The 19334-nt window shown below is 45.0% G+C and overlaps 1 protein-coding gene across 3 annotated transcripts in view; it reads left to right on the forward strand.

Moving 5' to 3' along the window:
- LOC119399743 (neuropathy target esterase sws) overlaps nucleotides 1-19334 on the forward strand; it is a 210073-nt gene that overhangs the window by 46499 nt on the left and 144240 nt on the right. For all 3 annotated transcript variants that reach the window (XM_049417014.1, XM_049417015.1, XM_049417013.1), the window contains exon 15: nucleotides 16767-16902. In XM_049417014.1, coding sequence (XP_049272971.1) covers nucleotides 16767-16902 — 136 coding nt within the window. The remainder of the gene's footprint in view (nucleotides 1-16766; nucleotides 16903-19334) is intronic.

Genomic DNA, 19334 nt, shown 5'->3' on the forward strand with positions numbered 1-19334 from the left:
TCGTGCTCCTTACGAAAGACGGGCGGGTCGTTTCCTCTCTGTTTGATGAGCAATCGACGGCAGGCCCGCACGCGGGAAGATGTTATCTCATGCGCTCTCCGTGCGACGGAGACAGGCGGCTGGCTAGTTTAATCTCCGCTTCAGCCGCGTTCGTCGCCAGCGCTCGCAAGCTTTTACCTGCAGCTAGAATGAGCGTGGTAATGTTAATAATTTGGACTTTATATGGAAAATTATGGCAACGGCGGCGGCAAAAATCCGCCGAGTGTCCATATAATTGCTATCACAATAAATTTTTTTTAATTGAGGAGCTGTGAAATGGATGATAAGCGAAGTTGTTTCGCGCATGGCACAGAGGTGACATGGTGGAGGACAGTTTGGTATGTAAGACCAGGTTGTTAACGGCCAGGCTGTTAACGTTCAATCCGCAATATTAATGCGAAAGCCTTAGATGCTTTATCAAACACAAAAATTGACCGTCAGCGGCGTTCGATTGATGCAAAATATAACCATCATGTAATGTCATCATCACATCATAGATCGTCAAAACTTGTGACGTCATCATGGCATCATATATCGTGATGTCCCGTGACGATATCATCACATGACATCGTCGCTTTACACTGCTTCCGTGATTGGTGCGCTGATCATGGGGCTAGCGTAAAACCAGGTGAGGTGCAGAAAGCTTGCAGAGAGGGAGGGGGAGGATCAACACATCGATCGAGAAAAAGAACTTGGCTTTCGCCTTTGAGTCGTCTCAGGGGAATGCATTGGGGACAGTGTGACTCTTTAGCATTGATGCACTGTTGTACGTCACGGCGTTTGTCTACCACGCCTGCTGATAACCACGTAGATGTATTTAGAGTGTTATTTCATAAATTGCAATTTTATTGATCCGGTAGTTTGTTTATTTGCTAGTGTCGAAAATAATCGCCAAAGGGGTTAATTCAGAACACTCAACTTCATGAGCCCTTATTTTTTCATTAGCAAGTGAAGTATGGAGTTCTCCTGAGATGACTTTTTCCATCAGATTTGCAATGAATCGAAATATTTCTAGCCTTCATAAGAGCCCCATAATAATATTCAGGTGCTTGAATGTTAAAGGGCCCCTCACCAGGCCACATAGCAAATTTTAGTTAGACGCTGGAAGTTGTTGTGTGCCGAATGAAGAGCAGTAAGCCGCAAGAATTTTTCAAATCGGTTCATTACGAGCTGAGAAAAACAATAATTTGTAGCGGCGCGAAACCATGATGCGAGGAGGCGAGTTTCAAACCCTTGCCACTCGCCCCGTGTAGCCTTAGCAAGCCAAACCCTTCCCTGACCTCTTCTCTTGACACATACGCATGAACACGTCATGCGCATGCATGGTCACGTGCGCATGACGTGCCCTAGCCAGCCCGAGCACGCGAGCGGCATTGCACGGCCGCTACCTTTTTCTTATGTAGCGGCCGTGGGCGTTTTGTCGGCGTTTTGTCTGTGGTGTACTGCCTGTTTCTGCGGGATGGGGCATGAAAGTTGAGGCATTTGTACGGGCACGAGAGTGGCGGTATCATGAGCCAGTGCCGCATTAACGTTTACTTGGACGCGGTACAATAAATGAGCATAATGAGTGCTCGAACGCGCCAGAACATTACTTTTGTTTCCAGGGCTGGCGTCTGCTCGATGCGCAAACCGCGGGGACACGAACGCATGGGAAAGGGAGGCACATTAGCCCCGCATCTCGCTGCTATTCACGAAAAAGAAATGAAAAAGACGCGCACATTCCCTTTGTGTGTCTCATTATTTCTCTCAAGTTTTAATAATCTATTCAAGCAACAAATTACACAAACTACACATGTCGTGTCAAATAATTATCGCAGTGTCACGTGCTACTGTTGGCGACGTCAGAGCACAGTCGTCTACGTAGAGGAGCGACGTCACAGCACTACCATCTACGTAGGGCCATTTTCTCATGTACGTCATCCCCTCATTCTCTAGAGCGTGCGCTCGCGAGAGGAAGGGCAAGCAGCACCTTGAAATTTGACCCATTTCCGCGGCGCGTAGCGTTGCAAATTTTGGCAGACGTGATCGTGAACGCCCAGTGTATGCATTGCGCTCATTATCTCAAAATTGTCAAACCTGGTGAGGGGCCCTTTAATGCAATATGCTTCTGTAGTACACTCCAGGATGTAAAATTTGCTGCTCCAGAGTGCTCCCAGATGCAAAATTATCTGCTCCAAAGTGCTCCAAGATGAACATTTTTGCTGCTCCAAAGTGCTCCAAAACGGAAATTTTGCTGCTCCAAAAATTGCTCCAAATCAGAAGTCCTCGGTAGCATCACTGCATCCTTGTTGACCGGCTCATTTTTTCCGGTGTCGTTTGTATGTGCCACAGTTCCAAGTATAGTCTTTTTGTGCGACTAACTTCGGTTTCAATGATCCGGGCGCCGTCAATGTTGATATGACGGTCCTGCTTCTCACTATGTTCTGCGAGAGCGTTTCGTTCTGTATTGAAACTACATACATTGTTTCTGTGCTGGTGTATTTTTTCCGGAAAGTTTTTCGTCTTACCACTGTAAATGGTGATGTAAAGCTTAAATTTTAGAGCTGTGCAAATAGCAAAATTTTGGGTGCGAAGCGAATTCGAACATTGAAGTGCGAGTGTGAATCGAATAGAATATTTTTCGAATATTTCTAGAATATTTTTCGAATACTTCAAAGCGAAATTGTAGTTAGAGAGGATTCCTAAGCATATTCTTATGAGATAGCAACAGGAAAGTGTTTCTTTTCGCTAGGTTGATGAAGCACTGGTGGGGTGGTGTTTCGTAGTTTTCTTATCAAGAATGAGGCAATGCAGAGGCCGAATTGTATTTATGTACATGATTTGGTGCAACCAAAGTGTTGCCGACAACACTTTACATGTGATAGGCAAAGATGCCATTTCCTCAACCTCTCCTCCTCTTTCACTTCTGTGAAAGCCCAACTGATGTGGCGGACAAGGATCTGCTCCCTTCAAGTCCGGAGTTCCAAATCTGCCTCGTATACGTCGATATACAAGAACATCTGAAATTTTGGATGCTAAAAAGCTTCGGCTTCCAATTTTCTGGACTTCCTGCCCAAATTTCAGGTCCAAAACAGCATTGAGCCTCCACCTCTGCCACATCTTTCATCTCCATGTTGCAACAAGCGTTTTCTTGAGTTAGTACATTTGCGACCGTAGCAGAGCTTGAAAGGCAGCTTTGCCGCAATATCGGGGTGTGATGAGGTGAAGCATATTGAAAATCTAGGGACCACTTCCAATCGGACGTTGATAGTCTCTTGACTAAGTTCAACCGTAACGGAGCTTGAAGGGTAGCTTTGCCGCAATACGAGAGTGTAATGAGGTGAAGCATATTGAAAATTTGAAGGGGTCACTTCCAATCGGACATTGACTGTATTTGTCTTTGGGAAGTTCGAATTGTTCGAATAGTAAAATTCCAGTGCGAATCGAATCGAATAGCAAACACTATTAGAAAAATATTCGAAATTTCGAATATTCGCACACCCCTATTAAATTTTATTTAAACAGAGTGCCCAGGAGGTGTATTTTACACAAAAAATGCTTTGTGGAAAGTACTGTTATGCGAATCTGTACAGAAACAAAAATACATTTGCACTCTTCTTTTTATATCTATAGAGTTTGGAGATTGATCTCACTGACATGTTTTGATTGTATGCGCTTCTCTGTGTGACTGACGATTATGATCCTGTAAGCAAACATTGTATGTTCCACCAAAGGCAGGGATCCTGACATTATGAATGAAGTGAGCAGCCATCATACTTTTTCGGTGCGATGTGTTAAAAAGAAAGTTTGGCCTCCATAGTTCAACAAATTAACCAACAACTTAATAATAATGCTTTTTAAACCTGGCCGTAACCGCCCCATCATAGTGAAATTTGCGCTCTACAAAACTAAAGAATTAGTCCTGGCTGGCGGTCGTAAGTTAAAGGGGACTAATTGCGCAATTGGCGAAGATTTTTCACCAGCCGTTCGAAATGCCCGCAAGCATCTTACTGCTTTCGGCAAAAGTAAAGGAACGCCCTTCAAACTACGTTTCAAGACACTTGTCATAGGATCGAAACGCTATGAATATGATGAATCATCCAATACCGTTAAACAGAGTCATTAGCAATCAACGCGCAACAGAGGCTCACGAAACCCTCGCCCTATTGCCACAACGAATAAGCTTTCTTTATCTGTTATTTTCACTAACGCCCGTAGTTTTCTTCCAAAGCGTGAAGAGATATCAAGTCTTGTTTCTTCATCTAGCAGCAATTTACTAATCATAACAGAAACGTGGCTCACGGGCGCCATCAGTGACAACGAGGTATTATCAGACTTGCCAAACTTCGAAGTTCGAAGCAATTACCTTGCACAACAATTGCACCTCCTGCTGGCCTCGAGATAGCCTGGCTACTTCTCCGCTCATTCCCACAGGCTGTCCTGCTGGGTGTCTGTTATCGACCCCCTGTTAACAGCCCCGATTTTCCTGCAAAGTTAAACAGCGTTTTGTGCCAGGTTACAGCTGCGCATCCTAATGCTCATTCTTTTATTCGGCGACTTTAACTTCCCTGGTATTAACTGGCGTAATCTATCTTCAGGAGCGTCAACTAATGCTGAAGCTAGAGATTTCATCGACGTCTGTTTAAATTTTAATCTTTCACAGCTTGTTACTGAACCAACACGTGTTTCGCGTGACTGTGCGAACGTCGTGGACCTTATACTAACTAATAATCCAGACAGCTTATCATCTTTAACCTTTCTTGCTCCTATCAGTGACCGCAAAGTACTTCATGCCAAATTTTTATTTTCCGCACCACCACGTGCAACAGGTAGCAAAACAATCAGCCTATACGATAGAGGAAACTTCCGAGCCATTAACGACGAGTTAACCGCCTTTCTATCTCACTTTGAGTCTCGATTTCACGAACGATCTATTGATGATAATTGGGTGCTCTTTAAAAGTAAAATGATTCAATTAGCAGACAAGCACATACCGAAAATTACCTTCCGTGAGAATCGGCAGAATCCGTGGTTCAATAATCACTTAAAGCGTTTAGAAAATAAAAAGAAAAGACTTTTCCGAGCTGTTAAACAGAGTACGAATGCTAACGCTTGGGAAAAATATTATTCTGCCGAAAAAATGTACCTATCTGCTGTTCGTGGTGCCAAGCATGATTTTTTTAACGACTTACCCAAAATTCTTAGAGAAAACCCGAAGAAATTTTGGCAGGTAATAAACCCAAGTCACCCCGCAGGGGCGTCTGCGCAAGCAGGCGTTTGGTGTGTAGCGACACCACGGACCCGAGCTAACAGGGGGTTTCAATCCCTCCCACGCCTCGCCGTGCGTGGCTTTGCCGTGTCCGGGGAAAAGGGGATCCTGGGGGTTAAGCCGACGCCGGGTGATTGGACCTTTAAGGCCCCCTGGCAGAGGCAACACACCCCTTTGGCCTCGGCGTCACGTAGACGGCACCCCTGGGCTGACCCACCCAGGGGAAATCGGCAGTCGCCTTTTCCTGTCTCTCTCTCTACCTACATCTTCGTCTTTTTCTCTCTTTCAATCTTTCCTGTCTTCTCCTCTTTTCTAGATACTTCTAATTTTCTTGGCGGCAAGGGTTAACCATGTGTGGTCATCCATCCTTGGTACACCATATTAGGTTATATTGGCGGTGTACGACTGGTGTGCTGCAGTCCTTTTTTACAAAGCTCTGCCGCGTCCCCCTGTAGGCCTCCGTGGTGGGCGGTCGGCGCTGTTGCCGAACTTACATATTATTCTTATGGCTACACAAGCTTCCGCCCTTCTCGATCGGCCTCTCAAGAGGAACCGCACCGAAGCAACCTTCCATTTTTCTCTCCAGCCCAGAATAACATTCCCGAAGTACCACGTATTACACTCGGACAGTACACCAGCAAGGAAGCTATCACCATTTTTGGTGGCCAAGTGCCTCAAAGAAAAAATCGGACCAAAGCATAAAGTAACTAAAATGTCAAGTGGCGATTTGCTCATTGAACTAACTGAAAAAGAACAAGTTCCGAAGATCACCGAGCTTACGAACATTGGCAACACAACAGTATCTACCACCGTCCACAGATCTCTAAATACAAGCAAAGGCGTCATATCCGAGCAAGATTTCATTGGCCTTAGCGATGAGGAACTTCTCGACGGGTTCGAAGATCAACAAGTCATCAAGGTTCAGAGAATTGTAATACGGCGAAATGATCAAGAAACTCCAACAAAACTTATCATTCTAACCTTCGCAACAAGTGACATGCCTACCTCAATCGAGGCAGGATACCTGAAAATCAATGTAAGGCCTTACATTCCAAACCCGAGGCGGTGTTTCAAATGCCAACAGTTTGGGCATGCATCGCAAGTATGCCGAGGGAAGGACACCTGCGCAAAATGCAGCTCAAATGATCACAAAGCTGAAAGTTGCGAAGCCTCACCTCATTGTGTCAACTGTGGTGGAGAACATCCCGCCTACTCACGGTCCTGTCCATCCTGGAAAAGAGAGAAGGAAATCATCACACTAACCGTAAAAGAAAAGATCTCATTTGTCGAAGCGAGAAAACGCTTGTCACAACTCTTCCACAAAAGCTATGCCGAGGTGACGCGTAAGGGGGCAGCATCACAACGGCCTCGGGAGTCCACCGTGTCCGCTCAAAGCGACGCGGTGGTATCTCCTCCCGTCCCCCAGGTGGAAGCAGCCACGGCTGCTCCACCGAAACTTAAGGCCCCGCAGGCAGCAGCCTCGCAGGGCCTTAAGATCAATCGCACCTCGAGGCCTGAGACACGCCTTTCAGTGCCCGAGTCTCAGACCCCCAGCGCCTCTGAAAAGGCGATGGAGGTCGATCCCAAAACCTCGGTGTCGTCGATACCGAAGGACCAGCGCTCCCTTGAGCGCGCCAAGCGGGACAAGATCCCAATAACTTTGCAACCGAAGCGATAACCCAAGTGGATATCGCTCTTCACGGACCCAATTTCTACCATATGTCACCTACCATCATTTTAACAATTGATCCACATTATTAGTACATTTGCTTGCTTGTAATTTCATCATGGCTTTTATTGTTCATTGGAACATCAGAGGTCTATTTCAAAACTTAGGTGACATAAAGGACATTTTTAACAAGTTTTCCCCGATAGCATTTTGCCTCCAGGAAACAAACCTGGGCGCAAAGCACACTCGTATACTAAAAGGTTACACAGTTGTCCGTAAGGACCGGCAACATTGTATCCGTTTATCGGGAGGAGTTGCAATTGTAGTAAAAGGTGGCATTCCCACCCAAGCAATCACATTAAACACCCCTCTCGAGGCTGTAGCAGTCAGCATTGTAGCACACAAAACCATATCCATCTGCTCCATCTACATTCCCCCCCATGAACAATTGACACTACGAGAACTCGAGGACTTGACAGCGCAACTTCCAGAACCGTTTGTTCTCGTAGGTGATTTTAATGCTCATGGCACGCTATGGGGCAGTGACCAAACAGACCAAAGAGGGCAACTTATTGAAGATTTTATTTTATCGAATGACATCTGTCTTTTAAACTCGGGCACACCAACTTACTTTTCACCAAGTTCACGCAAGTTTAGTTGCCTCGATCTTGCATTTTGCTCACCATCTATTTTTAATGATTTTAAGTGGGAAGTACTGGACTCTTCGTACGGCAGCGATCATTTACCTGCAATCATCAAACTGCCATCGTCACTACCCACCATCACCTCTAAACCACGCCGCTGGCTAATCCATCTTGCGAATTGGGCACTATTTTTAGAAAACGCGAAACTAGAGGACATCATCTCGCCAGATATTACGATCGATGACATTAATGACAAAATCACGGAAATTATAATTGCAGCCACAGAAAAGTCAATACCACGATCGTCAACTCATGTCCGAAAAACGAGAAATGTCTGGTGGACAAAAGAATGCACTGAAGCAAAGAAACTGCAAAATAAAGCTTGGGGCGTCTTGAGGAGGTACCCCACATATAACAACCTCGTAAACTTGAAGCAGGCTAAAGCGAAAGCGCGCTATATCCGTAGGCAGGCCGAAAAAACATCATGGCGCGATTACATAACTTCTATAAATAGTACTGTCTCGTCTAAACGATTGTGGGACCAGTTGAGAAAATTCAGAGGAGACTACTCAGCCTACACTATACCAATTCTCACAAGCCCAGACATCCAGACAACAACACAAGAACAAGCCGACATATTAGGGGAGCACTTCTACAACATTTCCAGTTCAGCCAACTACACTGATACTTTCCTCAAACACAAAGAAACCGCAGAGAAGCAGAAACTACCGCTCACAGGTGCTTCACACGAAGCTTACAACCAACCCCTAACACTACAGGAACTAAACATTGCACTCTCACATGGTAAAAAAACGGCAGTAGGCCCCGACAACATACACTACTCTATGCTGGCACATCTGTTCGAATCATCGACAAAAGTTTTACTTACATTTTTCAACATGGTATGGCAATCCGGGTCTATGCCAGAACAATGGAAAACTGCCATAGTACAGCATAGACCGCTTATAACGTAAGTCGCCGGAGTCGCGAATATCCGCACTATAAGCGGTACTGCACTATAACCAAAACAACGTTTTTGAAAGGTTGCACGTGTGCAAAACATGACCAACGGGTGGGCGCGCGATTCCGACTATCGAGGCATGCGACTGGGACGTAAGTTCGTGTATGCTTACATTTGGAAATGTTGAACAGTTAGCGTCCGCGGACCTGCGGTGCCGACATAACGAACGCGGAAAAAATGCGCCGTCACGGGAAGTCGCCGTGGTAGCACACTGCGTGTGCGCCATGTCGAAAACGGTGGCAACGACAAACCACCACTCGAGTGTTTCACACGCACGCCCGCGTTTACGTTAAAGGTGTAAGTCACTCCTTCTAAATGCACCAACTGCATAATGTTTCATTGACTCGGCACCAAACCGCAACTTCTGTAGTCCGCGGCCGCCGACATGGCAGCTAGCGCTCGTTAGGCCTAGCGTGCGCGTTGCAACTTGGCATGCCGTCGCGAGAAGCTTGCCCTAGGCAACACGGAGATCGGGCGTAGAAGAGCTCGCACTTGCGAGCTAAACCGAGGGCATCACGAGTGAAATGCAGTTTCGGTTCGCGGTCGGGAGAACAGTCGCGGCAACTATCCTGAAAAAGTCTCTCAAGCTTGTAAGTCCGCCTGTTGGTGGCAAAGGCGAAAGCTCAATTGCGTCTCAAAGCATTGTTACTTGCGGGGGAATCGAGGTTGCACGCGCGATATCTGCGCTCTACGACGAAGCAACTATTTTCCCGACGGAGACAAATAGCGGTAACGCGCTCTTTATGCGGAAGCGGGCGCCCGTGCGTAGCGGAGCGCGCATGTCATGCGGCCGGGGCAAAGCGTGCATGTCAAGGGGGCAAAGGCTTCTCCGTCGGCCATGCAACCGCTCCCCCTCCTCACACCACGCACCCGCGCCGGGCTGCTGTCCCCCACCGCCATCCCCTTTTTTGTTTCTCCCCCCGCTCCTTGTTCGTTCGTTCCGCGTCCCCTCCTCCTTTGTAACGCCGTCGCCGCTCTCTCCCCCGCCGGCGCATCTCCGCTGAGAAGCACGCTCGCTCCCTCGCATCTCTGAGAATGTTCCGGCAGCCGCATTATAACCGGTCTTTCATCTCGGGGGACTGCACAATAAGCGGTATGCGTATACATGGAGTTCTATGGGAGGGTAAACGGGAGTCAGAAAAAACCGCATTATAGCCGGTACTGCACTGTAAGCGGTTACGTTATAAGTGGTCTGAGCTGTAGTCCCATTTCTGAAAGCCGGTAAACCCCCAACATCCCTGAGCAGCTACAGACCAATCGCTCTTACCAGTTGCCTGGCGAAAACTTACGAAAGTGTTATCAATTGCACACTGTCTTTTATCCTCTATTCAAGAAATTTGATTGATAATCATCAATGCGGATACAGAAAAGGTTGCTCAACCACTGACCATCTTGTTCGTCTTGAGCATGAAATACGAGAAGCATTTCGCTACAAACAGTACTGTCTCGCGGTTTTTTTCGATCTAGAGAAGGCCTACGATACCACATGACGACACGGAATTCTGCAAGACCTCGCTAATCTAGGCATTCGAGGCAAAATGCTAAAGTGTTTGTCCGACTTCATGACTAGCAGAACATTTCAGGTGCGGTTGGGCACTGTGCTTTCACGCACGTTTGTCCAGGAAAATGGCGTACCACAAGGCTGTATCCTTAGCACTACCTTGTTCATAGTAAAAATGAATTCAATCAATAAGATCGTACCACCTACAATAATGCACTCTCTATATGTTGACAATCTGCAAATCGCTTCTCGTGCCTCTAACCTATCAACCTGTGAGAGGCAACTTCAAATTACCATAAACAAACTAACACATTGGGCCGACAGAAATGGTTTCCGCTTTTCCACACAAAAGACTGTTGCTGTGATGTTTACATTAAAAAGAGGATTATTCCCAGACCCAGTTCTTACATTAAACAACAGGCGATGATGATAAAACACGAACAAAAATTTTTAGGTGTGACATTCGACAGTAAACTGAATTTTCTTGCTCATATTAATGCACTTAAAATAAAGGCAAATAAAGCGCTTAACATACTAAAGGTTTTGTCCCATAAGCATTGGGGCTCTGATAGATTATGCCTCCTGAAGGTTTATCATTCTGTTGTCCGCAGTATTTTAGATTATGGGTGTGTTGTTTACGGCTCGGCCAGAAAATCCTACATTGGGCGTCTGGACCCCGTACACAACCTCGGTCTCCGTTTGTCCAGTGGCGCGTATAGAACATCCCCGATACAGAGTTTATACATAGAGTGCAATGAACCTTCGCTATGCCAGCGTCGCGCACTTTTAACCCTCTCTTATGTTCTAAGGATCAGGTTACAGTCTCAACATATATGCCACGACATCACCACGCAATGTCACTCACGCTTACATTACTCTAATAGGCCACACTTCATCAAACCACTGATTTTACGTTTTGAAGAGCATTGCCGCTCATACGATATTTGTGAGGACGCACTCAATGTCGCCATGAAACCGCCGAGACTGCCGCCATGGTCTGATCTGACGCAGCTGTGTGACTTTTCACTGACCAATCTAAAGAAACACAACACCGCGCCAGAATACATAATCCAGGAATTCCGTGCACTTCAGGACAAATACAAAGGATATACCGAAATATACACAGACGGTTCGAAAACAAAACACCATGTAGGCATTGGGATTGTGACAAAAGAAAGCGCTGTCAGTGTTAGAATACCTGAGTTCATGTCCATTTTCAGCGCTGAAATGTACGCCTTATGGGAAGCAGTACAAAAAATCATCACCGAGAAACACCGACAAGCAATCATTTACACGGACTGATTAAGTTCAGTAAAGGTGCTACATTTAAGATCGGAGTGCGAACCTTTACTCGGTGATATCCTACACACTATCTCCAGTAACGAGGATGTCACTATTCGTTTCTGTTGGGTACCAAGCCACATAGGGATACCAGGCAACGAAAAGGCAGACGAATGTGCGTCTCTAGCAGCACAGACATCGATTAAGCGAATAAATATTCCCCTTAATGACAGCCTCCGTAACATTCGCGTAGCATTATCTTCAAAATGGCAGCAACAATGGGACTCCTGCACGAGTAATAAACTGCATCTAGTGAAGCCCACGGTGGGAGAATGGAAGTCGTGCCGTCACCAAGAACGGTTCATTGAGGTTATCCTATGCCGACTCCGCATTGGGCACACCCACCTCACTCACAACTTTTTGCTCAAAGGGGAAGACATGCCGGAATGTGGAAAATGTCAACAGCCATTAACAGTTACACATATTCTAATCACGTGCCCACACATTGAAACAGAAAGGCGAAAACATTTCAGAGAGTTTTACAAGCGTCAAATACCTATGCACCCGAATCTGATTTTAGGAGAGGATCCACTTGTTCCCCTATGTAACGCTATCAATTTCTTGAAAGCAAGCGGCTTTTTAGATAAACTTTAGAGATACTGGTTATAATAGAACACCTTGTCTTTGGCGCAGCTTAGCCTGAGTTGCTCTTGCGCCATTAAACCCAATATAACTAACAAACCCAAGTCATGTTCGCGCCATAACACTTGCTGATGATTCGGGGAACATTATGTCTGATACTGACTGCGCCACAACTTTCAACAATGCCTTCGTCTCAGTTTTTACTAAGGATACTAGTGCTCCTCTGTCATTACTGTCTAGCAACATAGTATCTAGAATGCCGGCCATTACGTTCAGCGTAGATGGTATTTCAAAAGTGATTGATAACCTAAAACTTTCGTCCTGTGCCGGTATCGATGGTATTAACTCAAAACTGTTAAAAAACACTAAGGATATATCCTCGGCATTTTTGTGTCTGTTGTTTGCTCAGTCACTTTCAGTAGGTTGCATCCCTCACGACTGGAAAGTGGGGAAAGTCATTCCCATCTACAAAGCAGGTAACCGGCTTCACCCGCTAAATTATCGCCCCATCTCCCTCACGAGTTTGCCAAGTAAAATCATGGAACACGTCATTTACTCACTCATTATGGACCATTTAGATGCCAATCAATTCTTTCATCCTGCACAGCATGGATTTCGTAAGGCCCTTTCTTGCGAAACACAGCTAGCTCTTTTCATTCACGACCTTCATACGAATCTTGACTGTAACAAACAAACTGACGCTATCTTTCTCGACTATCAAAAAGCTTTTGACAAGGTTTCTCACCGACACTTGTTACATAAACTTTCCTTCTTAAACTTAAACTCCGACGTACTAAAATGGCTTGAAGCATTCTTAGTCAACCGCTCGCAATTCGTCAGCGTGAGTCATCATTCCTCCGTCCCACTTCCGGTTACTTCAGGTGTCCCCCAGGGGTCCGTTCTTGGCCCACTTCTTTTTTTGATATATATCAATGACTTACCCCTCCATGTAACTTGTAAAATCCATATATTCGCAGATGACTGCGTGATTTATCATACCATTAACAATATTACAGACGCAGATACATTGCAGCAAAACCTTAACCATGTACAGACTTGGTGTACCCAGTGGCTAATGACTCTTAATCCAAAAAAATGTAAACATATGTCATTTACCCGTAGTCGCAGCCCCATTCCTTCTTCTTACACAATAGCCTCATTGAAACAGTCCCATCATTCAAGTACTTGGGAGTCTTAATTTCATCTGATGTTAACTGGGGCACACATATCAACAGCATTCTATCATCGGCGAACCAATCACTAGGCGTTTTGAGGCGCCACTTACGTCATGCCCCACGCGACGTGAGACTACTAGCGTACATATCACTAATCAGGCCTAAAGTTGAATATGCTTCACCAATCTGGGACCCATATCAAAAATACCTCATCAACGCACTTGACTCATTTCAAAATCGTGCAGCAAGATACATTCATTCATCCTACTCGTATGATGTAAGCATATCCGCCTTAAAAGAAAAATCTAAATTACAATCACTCTTACACCGTCGTACGATAGCCAGCCTTGGTCTTTTTCATAAGTTTTTCTACAGTTCACTTAACCGCATGCCGTACATCACCCCACCAGCAAGAATATCGCAACGCACTGGTCACCAGCTACAGGTTTTAAAACCGCGTTCACACACAACTACTTTCTCTGCATCATTTTTTTCTCGAACAGCGTCAGAGTGGAATGCCCTTCCGCACCATGTTGTATCTACAAATAACAACCATATGTTCATTGCTGCTGTGTCTTCTGTTTTACCAAATTAGTTGCCATTGATTGTACTTAACGCAAATATTTATTTCTACAACGGTTCATTGTTTTTATGTTGTATTTATGTGTACAGTGTTATTTTTGTGCAATATGTTCAACAGTTATTACGTTATAATTAGCACATTATGTTGTTTCTCCTAATGTTGTCAAATTAATTACCTAGCGCGTGTTTTTGTTTACGTTTTCGTTTGCACAGTGTATCAACATTCTGCTTTTTTCCTCCTCTTTTTACAAAGTTCATTGGTTTTTATTTGGAATTACCCATCACATGATGTACCCCACCCCTTATGTAACACCCCTAACGGGGCCTTTAAGGAAAATAAACTGAACTGAACTGAATATCACTTCCATTTACAATGGTTTTACGATGATTTTTAGAAGGCATTAGATTCGGTGTTGATTTTCCTAAACCGTCTATTGTAGTTTGTGTTTTAATTGAACATATCCGTTTACTGTGCGACTTGGATGTGAACGCACAATTTTTTGTTTTATGCACTTCTCAAAAACATTTTTACTCTTTAACATGCTTAAATAATAGTGACAGGATCAGCCATCATTGTTGGAAGAAATAAAACAGGCACTCGCCTTGTTCAAGGAAAAAACAATCATATATTGACGTTTCGGGGCCGCTACGGGTCTCTTGTTCACAATGAGGAGCATGCAAGAGGGCGTAACTATTTATGGAATGGGTGGCGCAGAGTGCGCATGTATATCTCGGGGAGATTACCTCGTGTCCGGTTAATCGCGTTTTTGGTCGTTTGAATGTGCAGTGATTCTAAAAGTAGCCGTGTCGATAGGCGCTTCTCTGTCGCAATTATGCTCGCAGAATCCCAGTCGATGATGTGGTTACTGTTTAAATGATGATCCGCCAAGGCGTTCGAGCTTGCATTGCCTTTCTTGACATCGATCTGGTGCTGTTGGATTCTTCTATTAAAATTTCCAGTTTCACCTATGTAGGATGCGTCACAATCTTTGCATGGTATCTTGTAAATAACCCCTGGAAATCTTGAGCTTTCCAGGCGGTCTCTCACGCGTACGAGTTCTTTCTTTAGCTTGTTGGTCGGCACATGCGCGATTTTTACGTTTTATGTGTTAAACACTCTTGCAAGTGCCTCACTGACGCCTTGCGCATAGGGCACAGCAGCACGTTTTGGCCTATCAGCTTCACGAGCCTCTTCAGGGCAGGCAACTGAAGACCGCAATTGTTGAGTCCTCAGGAGCTGCAAGGGGTAGCCGTTGCTGCAGAGGTCCTTCCTTACCACCGCTAGCTCTTGCTTGCGCAGACCGGGTTCAGAGCAGATGCGCATTGCGCGAGAGAAAAGAGCAGCGGCAACGGAGCGTTTTTGCCCTATAGGATGCGCAGAGTCAAAGCTTAGGTATCTACCCGTGTGGGTCGGCTTCCGATACACACTGGTTATAAGTCCTTTGGCTGACCGTCTTACAAGAACGTCGAGGAAGGCAATCATTCCATTATTTTCTTGTTCCATGGTGAACTGGATGCTTGGAACAAAAGTGTTCAAATGCTCGAGGAAAGGCGTTACGTCCTGGCGACGGATCACACAGAAACAGTCATCAACGTATCGGACAAACAATTTTGGGGGCCCTTGGTACGAACTGTTCAGCGCATCTGCTCTGAACCCGGTCTGCGCAAGCAAGAGCTAGCGGTGGTAAGGAAGGATCTCTGCAGCAACGGCTACCCCTCGCAGCTCCTGAGGACTCAACAATTGCGGTCTTCAGTTGCCTGCCCTGAAGAGGCTCGTGAAGCTGACAGGCCAAAACGTGCTGCTGTGCCCTATGCGCAAGGCGTCAGTGAGGCACTTGCAAGAGTGTTTAACACATAAAACGTAAAAATCGCGCATGTGCCGACCAACAAGCTAAAGAAAGAACTCGTACGCGTGAAAGACCGCCTGGAAAGCTCAAGATTTCCAGGGGTTATTTACAAGATACTATGCAAAGATTGTGACGCATCCTACATAGGTGAAACTGGAAATTTTAATAGAAGAATCCAACAGCATCAGAACGATGCCAAGAAAGGCAATGCAAGCTCGAACGCCTTGGCGGATCATCATTTAAACAGTAGCCACATCATCGACTGGGATTCTGCGAGCATAATTGCGACAGAGAAGCGCCTATCGACACGGCTACTTTTAGAATCACTGCACATTCAAACGACCAAAAACGCGATTAACCGGACACGGGGTAATCTCCCCGAGATATACATGCGCACTCTGCACCACCCATTCCATAAATAGTTACGCCCTCTTGCATGCTCTTCATTGTGAACAAGGGACCCGTAGCGGCACCGAAACGTCAATATATGATTGTTTTTTCCTTGAACAAGGCGAGTGCCTGTTTTGTTTCTTCCAATGAATCCCCCTCGCCTGACGAGTTTTCGTCGAACCTTGGACTACTAAGCCATCATTGTCAGCTCGTCTTGACATAATCTCAGTGAATTAGAAAACATCAGGTTGTTTGACACCCCAAAGTAGTTATGTTTGCATAAGGCTGTGATAGTTGCCATCAAAATCAATTTTCTAGAGGCTCGAAGACAATTACAGAAAGATCCCATGCAGCATAGAAAAGAACACAAGCACTGGACACCCCCCCTCCTCCCTTTTTTTGTTAATTGTCTGTTCTCTGTTTTTGATTCATGGTCCTAAATAGCCTGTTCTCTACCTACTCTGCTTTCGTTGTACACTCAAACCTCGATATAACGAACATGGATATAACGAATTATCGGTTATAACGAAGTAAATGAAGAATAGTCTTGTAATAGATACAGTGTTACAAATAAACGTTTATAACGAATTTTCGGATATAACGAAGTTATTTTCGTGACAGATGTGACTTTGTTATAATGAGATTTGAGTGTATTCAACAGTCACATTCACTGCATTATTTACTGCTCCTTTTATGTATATAATACTCTTGCTTCTTTGATTTGCAGGATTCTACGCATGAACCCCACAGCAGTGTTGTTCATGGCACGGTCTGTGATTGAACGGCTATCACCTTTTGTGCGTCAGATTGACTTTGCCCTGGAATGGGTCTACATTGAGTCTGGCCGAGCTGTCTATAGGCAAGTTTTTATTGGCACTCTTGTACAGGCAATAATTTTATCAGTCTATTAATTAATTTATCAGTCTGAATTATCATTCTATCATGACATTGTTGCTGAAATTTCACTAGCTATCTTCAAGCTTAGAGTAGGCGAAGAGCTTAAAGTCAAACTGGAACGAAATTTTGAGCCGCACAATAAGTTTACTTAAGGTTTGTACAGATACAGTAAAAGCTTGTTAATTCAATCCTCAAAAATTTGGAAAATTGGATAATTCGGACATGTTCCCTGGTCCTGGCCTGTTTAATGCCATCAAACTGGTTAATTCGGTCACATTTGGCCACAATCCAGGTAATTCGGACGATCCTCGGAGCACGCCGAGTGCGAAGCGCCGCAAATGTGCGACGCAAAACAGTGAAAACTGCGTTCGCAGACAACTGAAATGAGGCGGCGCCCTCTACATCGCTATCTTCATCAGTTAGTGATCGCAGTTTTGTCCACAAGCGTATCCGGCACTCAGCAGCTTCGTTTTAGCTTGATACAATGCGCGCGCTATGTTACGAAACTCAAACATGGCGGAAGCTGTTGAAAATGAAGAGCTTTCAGCCGCGGTCGGCATGCTGGCTTAAGACTCGTTTGCTACATCACAATACACGAACTATCAGTTGCCAGCCATTTTATCTGCGAAGGAACTATCGTCACGTGTGCGTGGTGGCGGTACGCAATAAGGAAGGGGTGTAAGGCATGCTGCAGGCTGATTAAACACTGGAGTCTGGCGCTGTGGTTACATTGAGAACAAAGTCGGAGGATGACAAATATTGCGTCTTTTACGCTGCTCTTATGTAAAATAAGTAAAGGATATTCGTATTCATCATGTGAATGAAAGTGGATTGATGTAACACATTTGTTTGTTTTCTTGATACTTCCGATAATTCGGCATTCGTTTAATTCGTACATTTTTTCTGGTCCTGTGAAATCTGAATTAACGAGCTTTTACTGTATAGAGTAGCCACTATGCAATATTTTATAAACAGTGTGTGGATGTTTCGTAAAAGGGTTGCAGAAGTAGATGTTTTTGATCGGGCCACTGTAAGAACAGCTGCTTTTACTGCTTGTCGGGACTGACACACAACTTCTCAGCATGGCTCGAGTTTATGTGCTGCCAGCGATTTCCCACAGTGCACTGAAGAACTTGGAGAGAGGGGCTGGGACTTGCATTATATGCGCCAACTAGCCAGTGCACACGCAGCCTGCTTAATGTTATTTAAAGGCCACATGCGAGAAGATTTGACAGTTACCAGCCCTGTAGCTTTGCCAAAATTGCCTCAGCAGCATGTACTACTCATTGATAACCAACATAACGGAAGCGAAATATTGTTGCATTTGGCCGTTAAAGGGACCTTGAAACGGTTTGACGTTTTCGTAGAAACACTCTGAGCTGGTAGTGCACGTCTTTCAGATCGTTTTTTGCAGACTGATTTAGTAAGCATTCTCCATAAGGAATGTAATTTATTATTAGGTGTTAAAAGAAGTGCATTGCCACAGATCATGGCATGCCACCACTCTGAGTTTGCAGCCACCTCTTATTATGGGACGCGGTATTGTTTTGAAACGTCACTCGTGACCGATCAGATTGGCTGTCCTACTGACATCATGGGTAACTTTTCCAACTTAATTGTTAGCAAATGTTCTTAACGTTAAAACACTGAGTTTTAAGAAAAACTAACAGAAAGGGAACACAATTGAAACTTACTAACACACTTCGGAACTTTTGGCAAACAAAAGACACCATCTGCCTGTGTTACAATATGCTCCACATTGACATGAGCTGTACGATGAGTGCTAATCTTGAGGTTTCCTTTCTCTAACATCATGAATCGCCCTGGCAGTTTTGTGGGCTGTAAATCTAGTGACTGGTGCCATGTCAAGCTGCAGCATTGTGCACCTGTAAAGGCACCTCGTGCGCAGAGTCGCTGCAGTGCATTGGTATAATGATCATCGGGCTCTCTGTATTCGATTGATGTTGGGCTTTTGGTGTTTGCGACTTTCAGTCCACGCCAAAAGAATACCACTGCAATTCCCATATTTACAGTTACTGTTGTCGGAGAGTTAAATTATGCGCAAACTTAGCTTTTGCAGAATGTTAGCTTACCAGACGTGTGCTAGTGGCCAGCGGCCAGGTTTTTCTGTCACGCATGGAGGTGTAAAGTTCAACCCCACGCTGGCATATGGTTGGAGTAGGCAAATCCCAGTCCCAACCACAGATATCCAGTGCATCCAACTGCTTGGTGATGAAGTTGAGGAGAAAAAGAAAGCAGTGCTTGGGAGGAGCGTACCATTCATTTGTCATAGCTTTCTTGATGGAAGGTGCTTCACTCAAATCATGGTATGAATGATTTGATTATATTTTAGCCTGAACACTTAAACAAATTCAAAAAACCATTTCAGGGTCTCTTA

The sequence above is a fragment of the Rhipicephalus sanguineus genome, chromosome 1 (assembly GCF_013339695.2).
Source record: "Rhipicephalus sanguineus isolate Rsan-2018 chromosome 1, BIME_Rsan_1.4, whole genome shotgun sequence".
NCBI lineage: Eukaryota > Metazoa > Arthropoda > Arachnida > Ixodida > Ixodidae > Rhipicephalus > Rhipicephalus sanguineus.